This window comes from Sarcophilus harrisii, chromosome 4 (assembly GCF_902635505.1).
Source record: "Sarcophilus harrisii chromosome 4, mSarHar1.11, whole genome shotgun sequence".
Taxonomy (NCBI): domain Eukaryota; kingdom Metazoa; phylum Chordata; class Mammalia; order Dasyuromorphia; family Dasyuridae; genus Sarcophilus; species Sarcophilus harrisii.
The window spans coordinates 156,752,415-156,776,280 of NC_045429.1; the positions used below are offsets into that span (position 1 = coordinate 156,752,415).

A 23,866-nucleotide genomic window follows, 5' to 3' on the forward strand; every position below is an offset into this window, starting at 1 on the left:
TTTCCTACTCTGCTACTATCATTGGATTTCTCTCTTACTTTGTTCTCTTCAGACCATTCTAACCCTAAGAAAAGTTCTAATATTTTACTTTAGAAAAAAATTACTTTTGTGAAAGATCTTGGTGTAATTTTATAGTGTAAACAGCCCTTGCAAAACCCTACATATGTACCATTTTTGCAGCATTTTCTCAGGTTTAACAAAGATTTATTAACTTTTTATTTTGTTTTTATTAAAAATGGAGTTTTTAACTGTTAAAATGCTTATATCTGTATAGCTCAATATCTCTAAATGTATATGTATTATATTGTTGCAGAATTACAAAAAGAAATAAAAAGATACATCCCTCTCATCTAAGAGCTTATAGTTTAGTAGGGAACATAAATTGTGTGCACAAATAAGGACATTTTATAAAATAAAATGTACTAAGTGCTTTGAAAAGCATATTTGAACAATTCAATTCAGTAAGCACTAAATGCCCTAAGGCACTAGCCTGAAAAGTGTTGGCAGAATTCTGAGGAAGGAGAGTGTATTTGTGCCAGGAGGGAAGGTTTATCTTTTCACAGATGTTTCTCCTGATGGAATTAAAAGAGGATTCAGTACTTCTAACTGTTGCCCTGACTTGACTGATCAATCTTTATTTTATTGTTTCATGTACTTTGGGAAAATATTCTTTAGTTTCTCATGTTCAACTTTGTATAAAGTTTAAAATATCAAATTACCTTAATCAATCTTTGTTGTAGGTTTAAACATAGAACTGTTGGGGGAAAAATATTCTGCTGTCAATCTCTTTTTAATATTTCTGATTATCTTGTAAATTAATAGGCTACAAGCTTGTGTAAAAATTGATATTGATTTGACTTCTGTATGCTTTACCATTGTCCTCTGCATTTATGCTCTGTCCTATCTCATTGTTATTGTTCAGTTGTTTTTCAGTCTTGTCATTTGGGAAAGGTAATGAAAGTGGTTTGCCACTTCTTTCTCCAGCTTATTTGAGAGATGAAAACAACTGAGACAAAGAGATTTATTGAGTAATTTGCTCAGAATCACAAAGCTGGTAAGTGTCTAAGGCCAGATTTGAACTCAGGAAGATGAGTCTTCCTGATTCCAGTATTGGTATTACACCCACTGTACCATCTAGCTTCCCTTCTCTCTGTTTACTGAAATCCATTTACTAAAACCATCTTTAGTCCTTAGTAATTCAGTAAATGTCATTAGCGGGTAATCCTGAATTATTTCCCACTTTTTCTATCATCTCTTTAACAATATTAAATGGCTTTAAAAGTCTGAAACCTTGCAATTATTCATATTTTATGGGATTTGAATGATAAAGCATCTTATAGTTTTACTTAATAAGAGTTACCTTAGTAGCATCTTTAAAATGTGACTGTTCAAATGCAACAATTTAGATCATTGAAATTTCATGCAAATTCAATTTCCAATTTCAGTTTTCTGATGAGACATCAGGAAAATCTGTATTATAATAGGTGTCCAAAAGTGGGAGTGTAGTTTTAAGCTTTAGTAGTTTTCAGTAGCTTAAAATTGCACCCATACTTTTGGAACACCCTGTATATTAAATAGATTTTTCAAAATCCTGATCTGCAAACTTTTCTTCCCTTTTACCATATTGAGTACTTTTATTTAAATCTCATGATTTCATTTTCAGATTACCATTTCAGTATACCAATGTCAAACAGCTTTGTTGCTGGTTTTGCTGGTTTTGCCTAGACTTGTATTTTTATTTTGAAAAGGCCTATGCTTCAATAATTGCTTTAATGCCTTAAGCCATTCACTGGAAGAGAACCCTAAAAGCAAATATACATCAAGAGAAAAAAAAAATTTTATTAGAAGCTTTTGGGAAAACTTGCTCAAGGTCCATTTTAAATTTGATTTTAAATACTCTTAAGAAGTTTTAAGTACAATTGCTTTATGACTTTACATCAAGAAACTGAATTAGTAATTAAATTTGGAGAGGACTCAAGATATTTATTCATCATCTTTCTCTCTCTCTCTTTTTTTCTCTTTCCTTCTCCCCCCTTCTCCTCTCTCTGTTCACTTATTTTTCTCCTTTACAAACCTTGGTAATATTTCAATGCAATAGTCAATTATTAATTACCCACTGTATAGAACCACTGATATTGAGGTTTGAAATATAAGAATGAAATAGTCATGTAGTTTACTAAATTTACTATCAATTCTAATACAGAATTTTCAGAATAGAGCATAAAAGGATAAGATACAAACAATGTGAACTTCCAAATCTGAGGGAAATTTTTTTTTTTCTAATGGGACAAGAGGAAGGATCAGATCTTCATGAAACAGATGGTATTTGAGTTTTATCTCCAAGGGTGTAAGGAAGATTTTAATACAGAGAAGAGATAGGTTAGCAAGGATATTTGAAGTATGGAGAATAGCATGAGCTGTTGTTTGGAAGGGTTTCATTGAAAAGACAAGTTGACATTTGAAGTTTTCTTTATTTGATTATTGAAGTATAAATTTCTTATAGCACTTAGGATATTTTTCCTTATTGATTATAGCTACTTAGGTATATCTTTTCTTTCTTTTGGGTTATAGAAGAAAAACAGATAGGGAAGGTAGGCAAACAAGCCTAAAAAGCAGAGTATGTGTTAGAATAGCATGCAATAAAGCTAGAAAGAATGGTGCCAGGGGGCAGCTAGGTGGTGCAGTAGATAAAGCACCAGCTCTGAAGTCAGAGGACCTGAGTTCAAATCAGACTTCAGACACTTAACACTTCCTAGCTGTGTGATCCTGGGCAAGTCACTTAACCCCAATTGCCTCAGCAGAAAAAAAAAAAAAAGAAAGAAAGAAAGAATGCTTCCAGGTCGTAGAAGGCCTAAGCATGGCAGCATGGTGGAGCAGTAAAAGAATTAGATTTGGAGTTGAGATTGAGCCTTGCCACTTCCTACCTGTATGACCTAGGAAAAGTTATTTAATGATTTTCCTCATCTATAAAGTGTGAAGATCGGATTATAACAGGTGTGATCACTTCCAGATCTAAAACTGTGAAACTGAATTTGATTCTCATTATACCCTGAAATGAAGAATATAAGCATATTCTTTTTAATTACCTCTTAATGAAGGATTACATATTAAGAGCCCAATTGCTGAATTTGTCTCTATTATCTATATAGTGAACTAGAGTTAAATTTTATTTTTTCTTAAAAATACAGGCAGGAAAATATAAAAACGTCAAAGCTTATTGCCTCTTTTGTGACCTTACCAGTCACTTATTTTTATAGGAAGAAATCCTATTCTTTATGATAAATTGCAGGGATGGCTTGATAATAATCATTTATTAAGTGCCTACTCAGTGAATTTGGTATTGTGGGGATTTACTAGGAAAGAGGGGAGATATATGGCTCCTCAAGGGCAGTCTAAAGACAAGCAGCAGTAAAACTACATATTGAAACAACAGGCTCATAACCAACTACAAGTACATGGTGATACACATAAATGCTTCAGGGTTGTCTGCAGCACTTGGAAACTGGCCAGCTTTGTCTGGAAGGGTTTCACAGAGAAGAGGAGTTTTTGAGTATGGTTTAAAGGTGATAATGGATATGCTTTGCTATAAAAGTTTGAGGAAGAAGACATTCTAGACATGGGAAATAGCCTATGCATTTATCTCAGTGATGGCTAATTCAGTTCCTCTTTATTCTCAATATATCTCAGTTTGGATGAAACCAGAATCTTAAGTAAAATTTCTACAGACTTCCTCTTGGTTCTGCTAGCATACTTAGATTAAATGAGCCACAAAATAGTATTCTACCCATCTAAGGACATAAATATTGTAGTGCTGCACTGAGTCAGTGGCTAAAGCCTCTGTCCAGCAACAGAGTATACTCCAGTGACAAAATTAGGATTTGAATCCAGTTCCTCTCACTAGATCCAATATTCTTGTTAGTTCATTGTTTAGATACTGTGGTCCTGACATAATCAGAATGCAAGGGCAACATAGATTCATTGCCAGTTCATAGGATAAACTCTGCAAGCTGAGTTGACTTTTTGTATTGAGATGGTAAACTGTAGTGGATAAGTTTCACTTGCTGGTCTTTATAGTGGCTGCCATCAGATGAATGCTCTACTGGGTTATACTGATTAGCAGCCCCTTCTTTATCAGCAGATAGGAGTTACTGTCATTGTGGCCAAGCAAGCATAGAACTGTTTGTATATTTGAGCCTGCTGATGTTATCTGGTTAATTTACTTATATAATATTATTTTTGCATTTTTATTTCATTATGCATTATTTAAAATTTTTGCTACTTTTATATGTATTGCTAGATCTAGGCACCAGAGAATGCAAAATTGGTGATGATGCTCTTAAATCAAATGCCTTGGGCCTGTTAGCAATATAGGTAAAGAACATAAAATTGCTACTCATATTATTCATTGCAAACTTTTCAGATGGTTTGAGAAACATGATATTTAGAAGACATCTGGTTAATGTTGTAATATGAAACTCAGTGAAGACAGATCCCATTAGCTATAAAGCACTTAATTGGCCTAGTGAGAGAACTTCCAGATAGGTAGTCTATAGTATTCTGCCCTTTTTATAATTATGGCTTGATCATTATGGCTGGGAACTAAGTTGGAATTAGCTATAATGCTGAATAATCCTTCTCTAAGAAGCTTAGTCTCTGGGCAGTCTTTTTCAGTTTTAGTAAAAAGATGTAAAGCCAAAAGGGTCAGATCCAGGTTTACAGGGATACCAAAAAGTGAGTTTTATACAACCTATAAAGCTCATAAGGATATTATAAGAATATTAAAGGCTAAAAGAAGGACATGTATTCTGTCCGGACCCTGCTATTAAAAAAATTTATTAGAGAAGAGTATGTGCCTTCTTTTATCATGTCAGATATTCATGATTGTTCTTTTGTATTTTACTGTTTGAAATTAGTTCACAGTGCATATGTTGTTGATTTTGACAATACTGTATTAAAATCTTAAATGATTTTTTCCAAAATTTCCAAAATAAGCCAGCTTATTTTAAGAAACTAGAAGTAGGTAACATGAAAGGGTACTGCTATAATAGTGATTACTAAAATAATTGTAGTTTTTATTGTTACTGACAATTCAGTAACACTGATTTCATTCTTCAATGATGGAAATTTTTCCATTAAATTTTTCCATGCTTTTGTAAGCATGCATTGTGGTTATGGTCGAAAAATAAATCTTCACCTTGTGGCCTAAAACTTCTTGGTGACGAATCTCTCCCAAAAAAGCTCAGATGAAAACTAGCTTCAGGTCAAAGCTTTTCAGCTCCTGGAACCTTATGCATTCCCAGTCCAACTCAGGGTAATTTTTGTGCCATAAGGGAAGCATTGGAATAAAACTTTGTAATAAATACATATGCTAATAATGTATTTACTGTTGTTTATATGGATTATATCACACTACAAGGCTTTAAGATTTAAATTTACTTCTATAGAATTGCAAAAATTCCACCAATGTAGATATTCTCCTTTTTTTTTAAACAATATGGCCTCCATGTCTGCCCATCCTGAATAACTTGTACATGTCTTCTCATAAAATTTCCATACAGTAGTTTTATAACATGAACCAAACCTCCTGATTTGCATTGGGTAACAGTGGAGCAAATAGCAAAAGAGCCTATCCTTCCAGCATCATTTTTTCCTTCTGCTATGTGGCTCTTTGGAGCTTCAACAGCTTAAATAACTATACTAAGTATTCTGGTACACCCTGTATAGACTGCTTCACGCTCCATAAGCCTTTCCATTGAATTAAACTGAAGATGACGCTCCAGTTTAAATCTTTGTAATGTGTAGTGTCCCCTAGTTCCATACGAACTTTATCAGAAGAATATTGTTGCTGTAAATGAGTCAAGAGTCAAGGAATATTTATTACGTGCTTACTATGTGGCAAATATTGTGCTTAGGACTGGGAATATAAAGAAAGGCATAGGAGTTCCTGTTCTCAAGGATATTTCAGTCTAATGAGGAAAGACAACATGTAAGAAGAACCTGAAAATGGGAGTGGTGATTTAGCACGGGGGCAAGTCTAAGAGTTGGTGTGGGAAATGATCTGAAGAGGCATGAGTTAAAAAGTTGAAATTATTTTGTGGAATGGTAAGTTTCTGAAGATCATGAAATCCAGCACAGCAGCAGCTGGATGGAAAATGCTGAAGTGAATTCTTTGGGTGCCCTCTTCAAAGGAAGAGTCTGGAGAGAGTTCCCAAGTATCCACATACCTCAACCTTCTCATTGGAAGTTTATTTCAGGGAAAAGTGTAGGCCATTAAAAAGATTTACTTAGTGAAATGAAAGCCAAATATATATATATATATATATTTTAAATGCAATATAATTCAATTATTTCTTTATTATTATCTTCAAGTGGGCCTATGATTTCTTTGATGTAGGTTATTTCCTATGGGGGAAAACTTCCTCTACAAAAGGAGAAAAGCATAGATTTAGTGAGTTGCCTGGGAATAGTGAAATTTTAAGTCACTTGTCCAGAGCCACAAAGTCAGTGTATTCCAGAGATGGGAGTCGAATTCAGCTCTTCATGACTCTAGCCATTATACCAGAGAATTTTTCCTATTGTTTTCCTACTGGGTTTTTACTGCATTAACCCAAGATTCTTGTTTTTAGAAAAACTAAGAATATTCCCTTTGTAATATCAGATAAACTCCAGCTGCTTATAATTTTAAAGTTTCTATATTTCATTTGCATTCTTATGACATTAATCTAGAATCCCTGAAACTCATATGAAGTAAATTGGAAAGATGAAGACGACAATTCAGTTTGATGACTTCAAAGTCAGACATCTAATTTCTTACCTGGATGCACTCAGTTTGAACTTCTTTGGTTTCTCTACCTTGCCTCCTGTATGAGTATCTCTACCTCTAAACCTTCCTTCAGCTTTCTTTTATGTATTTCCTTCTTCCTTTAAGTTGTAAGCTCCTTGAATTGTGGATTGTGGATTTTTTTGAGGGGGTGAGGAGGAAGAGGAACTGGGGAATTTATACATTGTAGAGGCAGCTAGATGGCTCATTGGATCTTGGAGTTAGGAAGAACTGAATTCAAATTTGACCTCAGACACTCACTGGCTTTATGAACTTGGGCAAGTCACTTAATCTTTGTTTTCCTAATCCATTGCAAAAGGAATTGTTAAAACAACAAAAACAAAACTCCAAGGTCTTTGACAAGAAAACTCCATATGAGGTCATGAGGAGCTGTCTGAATGATCGGGTAACAAATTTAGCAAGTAGCTGAGTGCCTACAATATAGTAATCACTTAATAAAAGTTTTTTTTTTTATTATTTATTGACTAAGTACTACTTAAGTGCCTGTTGACTGACAAGTTATACTTTAAAATGCCCAGTTTCTTTCATGAATTAATCAAGTTAGCTTTGCGGACTTGGATGGAGTCACTTCTCTGTGATGACATTTTAGGCTACCCTTTTCTGTAAAGGGTCACAGTCAGTGGGGAAACTCTGGGTAAGGTATAAAACCTTATACCCAGAAGGAACCTGCTAACAATGTCTGGTTTGGCTCCCCATTTCCCCTAAGGGTTCTCAGCCTTCCTGAGAAGTCAGAGGGTGGTGACAACCTGTGTTGAAATTGAAGCAAAGTGATACCAGGTGGAAGAGTGATACCAGGTGGCAAACTACATACAATAGCAAGTTGTTTATGTGATCCCATGTGCACAGTATTGTTTTTGTTACATTATATAAGGGGGAAAGTCCTTGAAATAAACAGACTCCATTTTCCACCATCCTCAAGAGTCCCGCCTTATCACTTCTCCACTAGGAAGGTATATTTTAATCACCCCGGTGTGGGGGCTCTGGAAAGCAACGGTATGTTTTGTCACCCCAACTTGGAGGCTCTAGAAAACAGGACACAACACTTTTCTTTCAAAATTTTGAGAGACTTATGTTCTTGGGAGGATCTAAGGACTCAGGGCAAACTGTTGTTTCCTCTAATAGCATTTATTTTTCAGTCAGCAAAACTTCTCAAATGGTAATTACCCCATTTAAAGAGGAGAAAAAAAGTTGGCAACTTTCTTATGTCTTGTAATATTTTATCACCACCCATCTCCTTTCCATTAAAATTCAAAAAAATCTGAAGACAAATGAAGATAGAAGCATTTTACATTTCCCATGTGTCATATTTTGATTAATATCTATAATCATTGCTTCATTTTTTATGCCACAGAGTGCATTTCTTATCTGAGGGAACCAGTCAGATCATTAGTGCTTGAGCAGACTTGAAGGAGTTCTCAGGTTATAAAAGGGGCAAGTGAAAGGTGAAGTTATGGAAATATTTAAACATGTGAATGCTTTAACACTTACTTATAGGTAGGATTCGAACCTTGTTCACATCCAACAAAAGATGAAAATAAATTATAAAATTTATTTTTATAGAAGACTGAACATTTAAAGTTGCCTTAAATTATTTGGTATTAATATGGTTGCTTAACAGGTGGTATTTTGGTGTAAATAAAAGCTAAGCAGTGTGACAGAGCATTGAGTGTTGAAGTTAGTCAGAAAGACTGGGATTCAAATCCCTACTCCAACATTAGCTGTGTGAACCTTAGTCAGACAAGTACTTTGTAGGACTTACTCAGTTACTCATAGAGAAGTTGTAATCTTCATAATTGAAGGTTATTCCCTCATTGGGAGTTCTTAAGATTGATGACATTGTCACCGACAATAACATTTAAAAAAAATGGAAAAATTATAATTTTTTAAAGGTTATAAAACTGATCATTTATATCCAAGTGCCTATGATTTCTTTCTCACCCAGTAATAGATGGTTCTAAGGAAGTAGCTACTAAGCAAAAAAGAAAATATGAGAGAGAAAATCTCTTGAGTTTCTCAAATGCCAGAATTACCATTCCTATGGCTTTGTGTCTTATTGCTAGACATGTCATAAAATTAAATAAATCTAATCCTCAGTAATATTAATTCTAGTTTTGGCTCTGCCACTCTGTAAGACTCTGTCAAGAAACAAATATTTGTTAAGTACCTACTATGTTCCAGACATGGTTGCTAAATTAAAAAAAACAAAAAAAAAAAAAGCAAAGTAGTCAATGCCCTCAAGAAGCCTACAAGTTTATAACAAGAAATATACACATATAATGAAATGGAAAATGTATATCAGTTAGTGAATAAGCAATATTCACTAAGTGCTTACCATGGGCCAGGCAAAATGCTAGATGCTTAAGATATAAAGAATGAGACTGCTCTTATAATGAACTTATATTTGATATATGCAAGGTAATTAGGATACAGAGCAGGTGCAAGCAACAGAAGAAGATATAGGAAAAGTGGCCTTGATAGCCCTTGAACGATATATCAGTTTAAAGAAGTTAAGATTCCAAGAGGCAGAGGGTAAAAAAAGCATTCTAGGTATGAAAGAACAATATGTGTGAAGACCCAGAAATCAGAGCTGAAGTGTTGTACCTATGGAAAAGCAAATAGACCATTTGAATTGGAAAATAAGAGTGTATGAAAGGGAGTAATGGGTTATTCTCCAGGAAGGTTAGATTGGAACCAGATTATAAAAGGATTTAAAAGCCCAAAGGAGAAATTTAAGTTATTTATCTTCAGTTTCCTCATCAATACATAGCATATATGTAGTGCGAATTGGATGATGTTTGAGTTTTTTCTCAGATCTAAAATGATGTTTGCTACCTTTCATGTTTACAGCCTAAGATATGTTACTGGTAAGTTGTGTGAGTAGAATTTATCACTTATAAGATATACCTTATTTTTCAAATTTGTGGACATTCTAGGATGCAGAAAAATTAATAATATTAGAAAAATCCAGATCATTCAGAATGGTACCCTTTGGGAGGTTTAGATAGGAATTTTTTTTTCTATGATAAAGTTGAAATGATAAGCCAAAAGTGTTGATATGTGTGGTTGGTTACTTACTCTAGGTCTTGGGGAAGGTATTACTATTTTTCAAATGTTTGTTTTTGTTTTATTGAAATTCCTGAAAAGACCTTGTACAGCTACTGGTTATGTTTTTTTTTCCTATTATCATTATATAATTTAGTGTTTAGTAAATATTTCTGAATAAATTCCCGTTGTGTTATCATTGAACACTCGTGTTTTATTTTTGGAACTTTAAAAAGTTGGATATGTCAGGTAATTAAAGGATGGTGAAAGGACTGAGATGAACATAGAGATCAACTTCAAATTTTTGTAGTAGGAGTGACTAAAACTATAACCACAGATCTGAAATTTAAGAATAGGAAATTTTAAAAAGACCAAGAAGATTTTAGTCTACTTCTATATTAAATTAATGGTCAGAATGTAAATTTGCATCTCACTTTGAAGCTCAGAAAATATCTGGTAAATGAATAATGCCTCTGATTAAAAGCAAACTTTCATTGTCATGGTGAATAGTTTACTATCAAGAAATTTATGGCATTGTAAAGAAAAAGTTAAGTAAACAATTACATTTTTGGTCAAGTGAAGTAAAATAATGCCCCCCCCCCTTTTTTTTTTTGAGTGGCTAAAGACAGACAAAAGATGAAAAAGGAAAGGTAGTCTTTTAAATGGACACAGTATTAACAAAGCCTTCTGGATTGTTTGGAACAAAAACGTTTTTGTTTGAGGTGGTTTTTTTGTGTGTGATTGTAGTCTGCTATTTCAGCAAATCAGTGGGAATTCTTATATAGTAACTTGAGAGGTCCCCCTATATTTTATTTTATAGTGTAAAAATAGTGCATTGAATGTACTCTGGATAAAGTTCGTTATCAAACTCTATACAAGTGAAGTCTGTGTTGTTATTTTAGAATCTTTTTAAGCTGTTTAATTTTGAGTAATCTTGGTGATACTCCATTACTGCAGAGGATAGGGGCTTTTTAATATGGAAGTGTAATATGATATCTTCCAATTTAACTACACATTGCTGGAGTGTCTCAATTGCAGCTTATAAGCTGTTAGCTACCTTCAGGTTAATAAAGGGTACTAGAAACCTCTGTGCCAAAATAGAAATTAGATTTAATTTTTTACTTGCTCTTAGTTAATTTTTTAAAAGATAGTTTTCTATGTAATTGGATGTCAGGCCTTCCTACACTATCAAATGTTTGTTAGGCATACTGTGAAAAAAGAGGACTGCTAGTCTCAGTATATCATTTTGTATGTGTTTTAGATTTTGAGGGAGATGATTATTTTGAAAATGCCTCACTAATAGCTAAAAATGTATGGAGTAAAGATATTAAAATCACAATTTTTTCACGCCCTTTATGGAATAACATTCATTTCATTATTAAAACCAGAGAAAAGGGTATTGGTTATTGGAAATAAGGATGATGCTTTATGATTACAGGCACAATGAAGAATCACTAGTAACAATAGCTCTTTCTTATTCTTATAGTATTTTAAGATTTACAGATATTTTTCAATTAGGATTTTGAGTTAGACAACATAATTATTATCCCCATTTTACAGATGAGGAAATAGCTGAGGAGGATTAAATATCTTGCACATACTTATAGAGCTAGCTAAGCATTAGATTTGACCTACATTTCTCCCACTCGATAGTCTCTCAATTAGAATTAACACATGGATCAGCAGATTTATTTCTAAGTTGACAATTCAGCTGACAATTTCATTTAATACATTTCATACCCTCAAGGTAGTCCACACCTTTCCCACACTCTGCTTAGTTTACTCTGATCACATTGTGAAATGTTATGACCTAAATTTTTGCTGAGATAACTTTTAGATATATGAATTCATTTTTCTGCTCTTCATTTGTCTATGTTGCCCCTATAGAAAAAAATAAAAATAAAAAACTGTAGTATAAAGGTGGCATGTCTCAATTCCTTTTCTATCTTTTCCTTGCCATACTTTTTCATCGTTCCCACCCACTATACCCAGCCTTTCTTTACTAGCTAATGGAGTTTTTTATCTGCTAATGCAGTTTTACTAAGACATCTGTTCTGGTTGAGCACAGAACTATTGGAAATTAATCATGATTCAATAGCTTTCAATTTTAGATTTTATCAGTTTTTCTGAATTTCCCTTTGAATTAACTTGCATTGGATATAAAACAAAAAACCCTGTTAGAGCATTATAAACAATTTACCTTCCCTGGTAACTGTCCTGTTAAATAGTTGTAGAACAGTTGTTCTTCATTGTTGCAGATTGCAGTCCATAAGGGCAAAGGCTGGCTCTGCTCTCCTCCCACTAATATTGAATAATGATGCTTGGTGTAGTATATCTAATATCTTTTCTTATTGCACACCCCTCTCCCTCACCAATTTGGCTGCTTTTGGATCCTTTGGTCTTAGCAAAATATCAACCTTTGTAACGCAGTGAATAAATACAGATATAATAGCATGGATACTCATCCTTATTTTTCTTACATATTTTGAGATAAATCTTGATGGAAATGGTAGCATATCTTGAGATATTAGCCTTACTCATAGAGAAAATATGATAAAATGTCAAACAAGGAAAAACCTACAAGTTTTATTAGTTAAATTCTGCTAACAGTGAGTTTCAAAGCATTTTTAGTCGTCTTTAGTCATTCTTTCAGTCTATTTGCTTGAGAATGAGGAAGTTTAATAATGATGGTTAAATCTTCTTGTCTACAAATTTCATAAATTCATCTGTGGGTAATTTAGATCTGTTATCAGAAATAATAACGCCTAAAAAATTCTGTGTTAAAATTATTGAGCAAACATAGAGGGAATTGAGTTAAATTTATAAAAAATAAGAGCTATGCCCCAGTTGATAAATGATCAAAAGATATGATCTGTCCCCAAAGGGCTATAAATTCATTCATATTCCTTGACCTAACAATACCACTACTTGACTTAAATACCAAAAGAGATTCAGGGAGAAAAAATGAAAAATGACCTATGTGTACAAAAATTATTCGTAGCAACTGTATTCTCAGGGCAAAAAAGAATTGGAAATTGAGGGGATACTCAATTGGGGAATAACTAAATAAACTAACTATATAAAAATATATATATTTATGATGGGATCTTATTGCTCTATGGGAAATGATGAGCAGGATGCTCAAAGGTAAAAAATATCTGGAAAGTCCTCCATGAACTCAAGCATAGTGAAATGTAATAGCAGTGTTCTGGGATATCCAGCTGTGAATGACTTTGCTATTCTCAGTAGTACATTCATCCACTACTACTCTGAAAGACTTATGATGAAAAATCCTACCCATACCCAGAGATGTTGTTTCCGAATACAGATTGAAGCATTCTCTCTTTCCGCTCTCTTTTTTCTTGAGGGTTTTTATTTTCATTAGCTTGGAGATCTTTGTTTTGTTTTGTTTTCCACAACTTGACTTTTATGGAAATGTTATGCATAACTTCACAAGTGGTTTCTTAATTGTGGGTGGAGATAATGGAGAAAACCTAGAATTCAAAAAATTTAAAAACAAATGTAAAAAAAGTTGTTTTGAATGTAACTGGGGAAAAAATATCAAATAAAATTTAAAAACCTGCAGAACAATGCAATAACTTAGCAGAATTCCAAAGATGAAGAATGCTGTCTCCTGACAGAAGGATGATGGACTCAAAATACAGAATGGGATGTAAATTTTTGAATATTTTTGAACATGGTCAATGTGGAAATTCCTTTTTGTTTGATTATGGATATTTGTAACATTGGTAACATTTTTCTTCCCCTTGTTCCTTATGAAGTAGTAAAAGGGCAGTGAGAGGGAAGAAAAATAAATATTTGCTAATTAAATTAAAAAAAATTATTGCTCAAATCTGTAACCAAACCAACATAATAAATCTTATGATTATCTTTAATAGATGCTGAAAAAGCTTTTGACAAAATATAGCATCATTTCTATTAAAACTAATAGAAATAAAGGACACATTCCTTAAAATGATAAGCAGTATTTATCTAAAATCACCAGCAAGCATTATCTTCAATGGGGATAAAATAGAATCTTTCCCAATAAAATCAGGGATGAAGTAAGGATATCCATTATCATCACCAGTATTCAGTATGCTACTAGAAATATTAACTATAGCAATAAATGGGGAAAAAAAGAAATGGAAGGAATTAGGATAGCAATGAGAAAACAAAACTATCACTCTTTGCAGATGATATGGTACACTTTGAAAACCCTAAAGCATCAACTAAAGAAAATTATTTGAAATAATTAAAAACTTTAGCAAAATTATAATATATGAGATAAAACCACATAAATCATTAGCATTTCTTTATATTACCAACAAAGTCCAGAAGCAAGAGATAGAAAAAGAAATTCCATTTAAAATAATTGTAAACAATATAAACCTCTTAGGAGTCTACCTGTAAAGTCAAACCCAGGAACTATATGAACATAATTATGAAAAAAAAAATTTCCACACAAATAAAAACAGGATTAAACAATCGAAAAAATATCAATTGCTCATGGATAGATTGAGCCAACATAATAAAAATGACAGTTCTGCATAACTAATTTACTTTTTCAGGGACATCTCAATCAAACTACCAAAAATTATATGATAGATTTAGAAGAAAATAACAAAATTCATCTGGAAGAACAAAAGGTCAAAAATATCAAGGGAATCAATGGGAAAAAATACAAAAGAAGGTGGCTTAGCAATACAAGATTTCAAACAAATGTTTAATTCACATTTTTGGAAGTCTTGATTTTTTTTTTCCCTAAGACAATTAGGGTTGAGTGACTTGCCCAGGGTCACACAGCTAGGGAAGTGTTAAGTGTTGTGAGACCAAATTTGAACTTGGATCATCCTGACTTCAAGACTGGTGCTCTATCTATTGCACCACCTAGTTGCCCGGAGCCTTGATATTTGTTAATTTCTCAATCCTACTGACTTCTGAGCTACTTTTCTTCTGGGAAGCTACATGCACTTATCTAAGTACAATGAAAAACTCTTAAAAGATCTATGCCTCTATTTCACTGTGTTAAATTTCAGTTTTTTTTTACTTCTTGAAGTTAATATCAATAATTTAAACTTATTCATTTCATTGTATTGAATGGTTTGGTTTTTTTTTTGAGAAATTAAATTTCTATTCATATTCTTGGCAAGACAAAATTTGTCAGTTCTCCCAGCTTCTCCAAACACTCTTTCTTCCCTCCAAAAAAAAAAAAAAAATGCCAACCCTAATAAGCTAATGAGATAGGAATTCTCTGCCTTTTGTTCATTTAATAAATTTGTGACCTGAATTTACTGAAAAATATGTCTTATATTTCTAGGAAAATATAGCATTTATAATTTACAATAATTATTCATATACGCTATCTTGTAAATCCAACTAGAACGTCATCTGTGAAATACTTGGTTTATCTGGAAGACAATACAAAATTTTCTTATTCTTGTTGAGTATTTATCTTGGATGACAGTGATTGCTATCTTTCTAGAACAAACAGTGAAAACTTATTGCAACTTTGAAAACTGTAGAAATCATCAGTACAACATCAATAAATACAATAGTCCTGATTCTAGAAGATAAAACATGATATTCAATTTAGGGTACAGAGCACACACACATTGAATACCATCATAGAGGGAATTTATTTTGCTTGAGTATGCATATTTGTTATAAGGAATTTGCCCTTTACTTTTTTTTCCCAATGGGGGAATAAGAAAATGAAAATGGATTTCTGTTAATTGTACAAAAATAGAAGTAGAGAAGAGTGTTATAGATATATGGTATCTTTCATACACTTTTAAATGAAGTCTTTATATTATTACTTTTATCTAATTGTTTTACTTTGTTACAAGAGAATTCTCATCTAGAAGGGATAATTTGTAAATATTTATAGTATAAAAATAAAATACATCAATAAAAAACAAAAAAAAAGACAGCCTGTGATATATCTGTTTTTCATATTCTAATGGGCTGTGATCTAAGATAGGAATCCAGATTCCTAGGTGGAAATCATAATGCCCTAAATGCTTGTATAAATTTCTTATTTTTCATTCATTTTCAATTGTGTCTGACTCTGTGACTCCATTTGGGGCTTTCCTGGCAAAGATACTGGAATGATTTGGCATTCCCTTCTCAAGCTTATTTTCCAGATAAGTACTTGCCCAGGTTCACACATCTGCTAAGAATCTGAGGCTAGGTTTACACTAGAAAAATGAATCTTCCTGACTCCAGGTCTGATACTACCTACTGTGCCACCTACCTTATATAAACTTAGTAGTTATTTAACCTGTGTCTGTTTTTTGGTTTTGGGTTTTTTTTTTTTTTTTTTTTTTTTTTTTTGCTATCTATAAAATAGTTATAGTAATGCCTATTATTGCCCACTTCACCATGGTGTTAATTGGTAGAAATGAAGTTTTAGAAATGAAGGCAAATTTTAGAAGAGTCAGAAAAGTGAGATTATAGCACACACTAATGCAAAGCTTTTTAACTTTTATTATGTCCATTGACAATGTGTATTCTTTCTCAGAATAATGTTTTTAAATGCATAAAATAAAATCCATAGGATTACAAAAGAATTACAAAGGATTACAATTATACTAAATTTCAGTCATCAAAACAAGAACCAAGTTCATAGAATCCAAGTTAAGAACCCTTTTCAATTATGAGAAATGGAAGAGAAAAGAGATCTCAAGCTGATGCGGGTGATTGGGAAGTTTTTTGTTGTTCAGTTTAGGAAAACTTCCTAGGAACACTCTTGGCATTTTAGAATTTTAGTACTGTCACTGCTCCTCTCCATTCTCACATCTTTAATGTCCTTAAGTAGATATAAAAAATTCCAAGTAATTGAACGTTGTCAGTGACTAGCATATACAAAGAGAAACATTTCTTTTCCCTTTAGTGTCCTATATTTTTAAATTATTCGAGCTGTACTTTTGAGACTGAATGTATTTATTATAAGGCTGACCTATTGGCTCAAGATGCTAAAAAGTACAAACAGAAAAGTGATGAGAGCTTATATAACTGGTCTTTCCAATTTTTTTTTTTAACATAATAAGCAGGTTTTCCAAATATTTTTGTCTTTAATCCTTCCCTTTCTCAAGCTAATTCAGAAGTCATAACCTTGTGTTGTTTTGTTGTTGTTGTTGGCTATCGCACTTCTTTCATTTTCTTTTTCTTCTATAGTAGAAATATATCACTACTAATTTTTCTCTAATAATTCATTCAGTTTTAGTTTTTGAAATGCATTTAAGTATGGGCACATCCATACTCTGTTGGAGAAAGCAGGTTGCCTGAATTCAGGAGTTCTTGGATACAGTGGAGCTAATGCCCGTTTGGTGTGCACATTAAATCTGGCACTAATACTATGAGCCCCCAGGAGTGGAGGGTCAATAAGATTTGATCAGCACAGGCCAGAAATGAACTAGTAATGGGATCAGGCCCATGAGAGGTCACTGTATTTCCAACATACTTGGGATAGGATAATCCAGTTTCTAAACAAACAAATTAAACTGGGGAGGAGGCAGAAACTGCCTCACCATCAATTTAAATTAAGTAGTTTCTCCTCAGTGAAGCACTGTCACAAACTTTGTGAAATACATATAGACACACCCAAACCTTTTAACCAACATAGTATATTTTCTTTTGAGAAAGTATAAATTAAAAAAAACAAAACACCTAAGAAGATCTAAGAGGTAATTCAAAATTGATAATAATATGTGTGCATTTTTACTGATTGCATTCAAGGTGATATAAAATTATTAGGATGTGAACATTTTAAAAAACTACCTTAATCTGGAAAATGTACTTAGTCTTCACTCTTAGATCATCTAGAAATCAGGTATTTGAGCAAGTTTTAAACTCTGTGCCCAAACATCAGATAGAGATCTTATATGTGAGAAAGTAGATAAGAATAATTTGCCAAGAAATAACAAATTTACATGGAAAGTAATTATATCATGTTGAATTATAAAGTGCTGCCAAAGCAGCATATACACAAAAACAGTATGGGGATGGGAAAGGACAGTAAGTAACCTTTCAAAATTAGTGATTTATCTACTTGATTGTGGCCACTTCTTGTTTTTCTTCCTTTCTCTCCTACTCTCTCATCTATCAAACAAAAAATTATTGAATTTGTATGTCTGATGCATTTCTGTTTACACCAAAATATAAATTGACTTCTGTCTTTAAGAAACACACACACATATATATATATATATTATATGATATATGAATATAATGGCTAGTTGGTACAGTGGATAGAGCATCAGCCCTGAAGTCAGGGAGACCTGAGTTCAAATTTGGCCTCAATTACTTAACAAGTCCTAACCCTGGGCAAGTCACTTAATCCCAATGATATGATAAAACAATGAAATGATAAAATAGGCTCATTTCAAAAAAGGCTTGAAAGACTTATATGAATTGATGCTGAATGAAGTGAGCCGAACCAGTACAAAATTGTGCACAGTAACAAGAAGATTATGTGATGATCAAATATAATAGACTTAGCTCTTCTCAGCAATGAAGTAATTCAAGACAATTCCAATAGATTTGGAATGGAAAATGCCATCCACATCCCCAGGGAGAATTATGGAGATTGAATGCAAATCAAAGCATATTATTTTCACTTTTTTTGGTTTACTTTTTCTTTCTCATGTTTTTTTCCCCTTTTGTTTTGGTTTTTCTTTTATAACATGATAAATATGGAAATGTTTAAAATTATTTTATATGTATAATCTATGGGAAGAGTGGAGGTAAAGGAGAGGAAGAAAAAAATGGAACTCAAAATCTTATAAAAATGAATGTTGAAAACTATTTTTACATATAATTGGAAAAATTAAATACTATTAAAAATAAAAAATAAAACACATCCTTGTACATGAGAAATTAATGTACATAAATAAAAGTATGATATAAGATAATATGAGAGAGACTACATAAATGATACAAAATACTGTAGGAAGTAAGAAGACAGAGATTACTTTTGGCTGAAGTAACAAGAACGCACATTTCTGTAAGGCTGGAAAACTACTTTCATCACAACATAAATTATTACCTCAAAGTTGAGGTTCAGAGAGGTAAAGGGGCTTTTTATCTGTCAGTCAGATGATAAATGGTCAAGAAAGACTTCCTAGTGGATGTAATATTTGAGCTGGACTTCAAGGATTGATGTAGGACTTACCTATCGTACTTTGTAAAAAGGAATATTTTTTCACAGGATCAGACTGATATTAAAGGTTAGGAAGAATAAGGATAACAATGAATAAAGTAGCCTATGCTTAAATTCAATCAAGACTTTACAGCATAATTAAGACTTCAAAAGCAGGTCAGCTAGTTGGTACAGTGGATAGAGCATCAGCCCTGAAGTCAGGGAGACCTGAGTTCAAATTTGGCCTCAATTACTTAACAAGCCCTAACTGTGTGACCCTGGGCAAGTCACTTAATCCCAATCAATTGCCTCAGCAGGAAAAAAAAAAGACTTCAAAGGGAAGGAACTTTCTCCTTTCGTAATATTTATTTCCTTTGAAATAAAGAGATTACTTATGCTAGTATTTATCATAGAATCATAACTAGAACTGGAAGGGACCTCCAACTTCCTAATTTTACAGTTGAAGAATCTAAGGCCATAAGACACAAGAGACTCATCTAAAAGTAACAATCAACAGGTATGAGTTCTTTGTATTTCAGATGCAAAATTTTCTCTAGAAAGGGTTAAAAAGTTCATTTCATAGGAAGTTAAACATGCTTTTTTTTTTTTTTTTTTTTTTTTTTTGGCTTTACATAATATATAAGATATTCTCACAAAGATTTCTATTAAATTCACTTTATCACCCACATCAGGCAAACCTTTAGCAATACAGAAACCTTTCAGTGTTCTACATTGTCTTTTCCCAGTGGTGCATATGAGGTGAACTTCCCCACATGTAGAAAATCTTAGTTATGATCAACCTGTTATCTAGGCCCATAGGCATTTTTTACATGCATTAAGAACCCTAAGAACCCATATTTATTTGATTCCCAAACTTTGTTTGCCTTCTTATCTCCTCTTCCCTGTTTTATCTAATGTTTCTTTCTTTTTTTACAATTTTTATTGGAATTAGGATCTAATGTTACTATTTGTCTGAAGATCTTAACTGTCTAAATTGTAATTTGACCCTAAAGATGTCTAAATTTGAATTTTTATGGTACCTAAAAAGATCAGGAATTATTTTTTTTTTTTAAAAAAGAAGATTAGAGAAAGTTAAAGATGATAATTCCATGACCATTAAAGGAATGCTTTAACATCCCTGGTGATCATATCATGGGATTATCCATTCTGACAGAGGTCAAGGAAGAGTGTTCTTTCCTGAAAAATTATTTTTACCAGTGTTAGGAACACATTCCTATTCTGGATGGACTCATTATGGCCCCTCTTATTTATTTAAGGAAAAAACCCAACATGGTTATATGCCAAAATGATTACAAAGATCTTTTGAAAAATAAAGATTGGAAGAGAAAAGCAAAATATCTTGTGTTGTGTTGGCTTACAGGAAAAGTAAAGTTAGAGAAAGTTTAGGAATTGTTATAATTTAAATAAAGAATTGTAAATATAATTTTTCATAACAATCTCAGAACTGTTTTTTTTTTTAAATCTCATTTACACAATTCATTATCAAAACACCCTCTCTGTCATCCATAAAGAGTTCAAATGAAGGTATATATCAATATGGAGAAAAATAGCAAGCAGGGATTTTAGAGAAATTTACTGATGTTAATTTTATTGTTAGACATATTATACCCTCATGGTATAATGGAAGGAAAGAGAACTTGGTCTCATATAGGTTTCTTGCAGTTGTCAGAACCGAAACTTTTAACTTGGACACAGTGACTGAAATTCCAGTGTTACCTCTACTTGGGATATTGTTTCTCATCAAAAAGTATATGTTAAAGGGGTGGAGATACAAATATATTTATTTTTTTGTCTTGTCTAGTAGTAACTCTCTATTGGCTTAATGCTTGAAAAAGTGCCTTTGTTTATTCACAATGATTTTTGGATTATTTACTTATGTCATATCTAGCAGACAATGCCCTCAGTTTTTAATGAACAAAGACATGTTTTTAGAAACAAAGAGAGCTGTTGAAATGTGACAGAAGGGAATTTTCCTAGATTTACCCCAGAGTTGGAACAAGATACATGACTGTGTAATGTGATGAGTTTACAAGATTTCAAAAATCTGATAACTCAAAAATTTGGTCAGCTGCCATAAACCTATACTTCTATTTAATCTTGAACTCAAGCATTATATTTCATTTGAAACACTATGATTTAAAACAGGCATTGTGACATAGAAACTTAAACTTAAGCTGCATAAAGGACTCACTGTTTTGGAGCTTATCCCTATTATGAACTTTGTAGTTTGTGGTGGAATGGCACCTTTTAGAACATTAAGCCACTATTTTTAAAGAACTTGACTTTTTAGGGTCTTTTTATATTTTTAAAAAACATTTTAAGTTTAAAAAACCCCAACCCTAAGCTTCTTGAGGTTTTTACAATATAGGACCTTTATTCAGGATAAAAGTTCATAATATAACAACTATTTCAGCTAAATCACCTTTCACTTTCCTCCCTGCATTTATTTTCTTAAAAAGTGTTTTAACATGAATAACCATTTTAAATTCATAAAAACTCAAGTTATGTTATTCCCCCAACCTGATCCTTATAATATCATACTTTTCCCCTTGTTCCCAGATGCATGAAAATCATTAAGCAGTAAATGAATTCCTATGACAACTTAACCAATCTCCTATCCCTTTCTCTTGTGAAACCAACAGAAATGCTTTTACATTTTACTTTCTATGCAAATAAAATATACACAGAGCATTCAAATTAACTTTGAAATTTACATGAACTCAAGATATCTGGAAATAGCAGGAACTTGAGATTTGCTATAAAATTGTTAAAAAAGATTTTATATAGAATTTTAGATTTAAATGTTCTGTGTTTTCAAATAAAAGTTGAAAGTGATGTTAACATTACATCTTATTCTTGAATATGCTTAGTTGAATAAACAAAAGAAAGACTCTTTTAAATAATAACATTTCCCCCTTCTTCCTGTTCTCTCTACCTGATATAGAATGTGATAAACTGAGGAGAGATGGTTATCGAAGCTCTCAGTACTATTCTCAGGGACCGACTTTCTCTAAAGCCAGCTCAGCTTGTGACACCTATAAAGATGAAGATGAAGAAAGTAATCAAAAGGTAAAGTCACAAATCAAATGAATATTTAAAGGATATTACATTAAATTTGACTGTGCACTTTTAGCTATTTCCAAAAGTCTAAAGTAGTCAATGTGGTGATTTCAAATCCTTGCTCTGCCATTTACAAAATCTGACCTAAGCAAATTATTTCCTATCTCTGTGCCTTTATTTTTTCCACTAGCAAAATGATGGTTCTCTAATATCCTTTTTGCTTTTAAGTCTTGTGATTGTTGTTCATATTCTTTATACTGATCAAGAATAAAGACTAGACAATAGCCTAGACTAACAATATATATAGTATATTTTTATTTTAAGTCTGGGGTTTCCTTTCTTTGTGGTTTCCATTCTGTGATAATATACTTGGGGTAATTATACTTATTAATTTTTAAGGTAAGTAAAAATAAGTTTGCTTTTCTTTTTTTTTTTATGGCTGGAATGAAGATAAAAGTATAAAGGATTGTGGGAATATTGCCAAAGTATTTTATATTAAAGTAGTATTGAATAACGCACTAATTATGCAAACAAAAGCTTGATTATTTTTCTGTAGTTTTAGTCACAGTTTAAAACCAGTTTTAGGCTTTAAGGGACTGTGATCCTCCTTTTTTTTTTTTTTTTTGCTACAAACATAAATATAAAAATGTTTGGGATAGGATCCCATTAATGTCAGAAATGTAATATTTTTATACCTAAATAATTAAAATCAGAATTAAATATGCTTGTTAGTAACTTGTTTTTGTTCGTTTTTTAATACTATTGTTAAATATTCAGTTTTTATAAGAACTTTATATTGTTGATACTTCACTTTCCTTGAAAAATCTTCTTTGACCTTGATATTTTATAAGTGAATTGGATATAATAATAACCAATAGCTTTAGTTGGGCTATGAAATATATTAGACTTCATGCACCACAACCTAAATATTAAGGAAAACAGGATGATTTAATTTGTAGACTGTACCCAAGAGCTGTGTTCACCTTTTCCAAGACTGGAAAACTTTGGAATTCAGTTCCATTGGTTTCCATCTCAGATCAAAGGTCCACTGGACCTTTGTAGAGAACTGCCTATGTCTTAAAAATAAACAGTTTCATGTTAAAGAGGAACATAATTTTAAAAGTTTGGGATAATTGTACATTTACTGATAAGATAAAGCTAGTAGATTCAATTGCTATAAGGGTCCTGTTCAAAAAGTCAACAAGCATATATTGCTTTCTGTGTGCAAGGCAATAATCCTTGTTCTGGGAATACAAATACAAGCAAAAAGAAAAATTCCTGTTCCTGAAGGAAATTACAGCCTAATTATGGAAGGCACTACTGGAAACGGAGCTGAAAGTTGTAGGATGGTGGAGAAGAGAACTTGATGGCAAAGTTCAGATAATCAGAAGTGGAACCAGGATAAGACTAAAGAATGGCCTGTCTCAACCCATCGTCAAAATCAAAGTTCTGGGAGACTTTCAGCAATAGGAGAGGGCCACTTTACCAATGGGAGATGAAGGGCTCTTCCTAGATTAGTTAGCTTTTCTCTATTCTGTAACCCCATGTCCTTTAACCCCAAATTGCTCACTTTTAATTGTGAGCTATCACAAGAGAAACTGATGGATGGAAATATACAAAATTATCACTAGTATGGGAATAACAAAGTCCATGTGTTTCTGTAATCAGAGATGGTAGTATTATTTTTATATATCAAAACCACCATATCATATGCTCATGTCATTGTTGATCCTAGATGTTTCTTCACTATAGAACAGGAA

General features: G+C 32.4%; 1 protein-coding gene across 5 annotated transcripts in view; it reads left to right on the plus strand.

Moving 5' to 3' along the window:
• Window positions 1–23,866, plus strand: part of NHSL1 (NHS like 1) — a 262,895-nt gene that overhangs the window by 203,333 nt on the left and 35,696 nt on the right. For all 5 annotated transcript variants that reach the window (XM_031964196.1, XM_031964195.1, XM_023503238.2 and 2 more), the window contains one exon: window positions 21,991–22,115. In XM_031964196.1, the coding sequence (XP_031820056.1) occupies window positions 21,991–22,115 (125 nt within the window). The remainder of the gene's footprint in view (window positions 1–21,990; window positions 22,116–23,866) is intronic.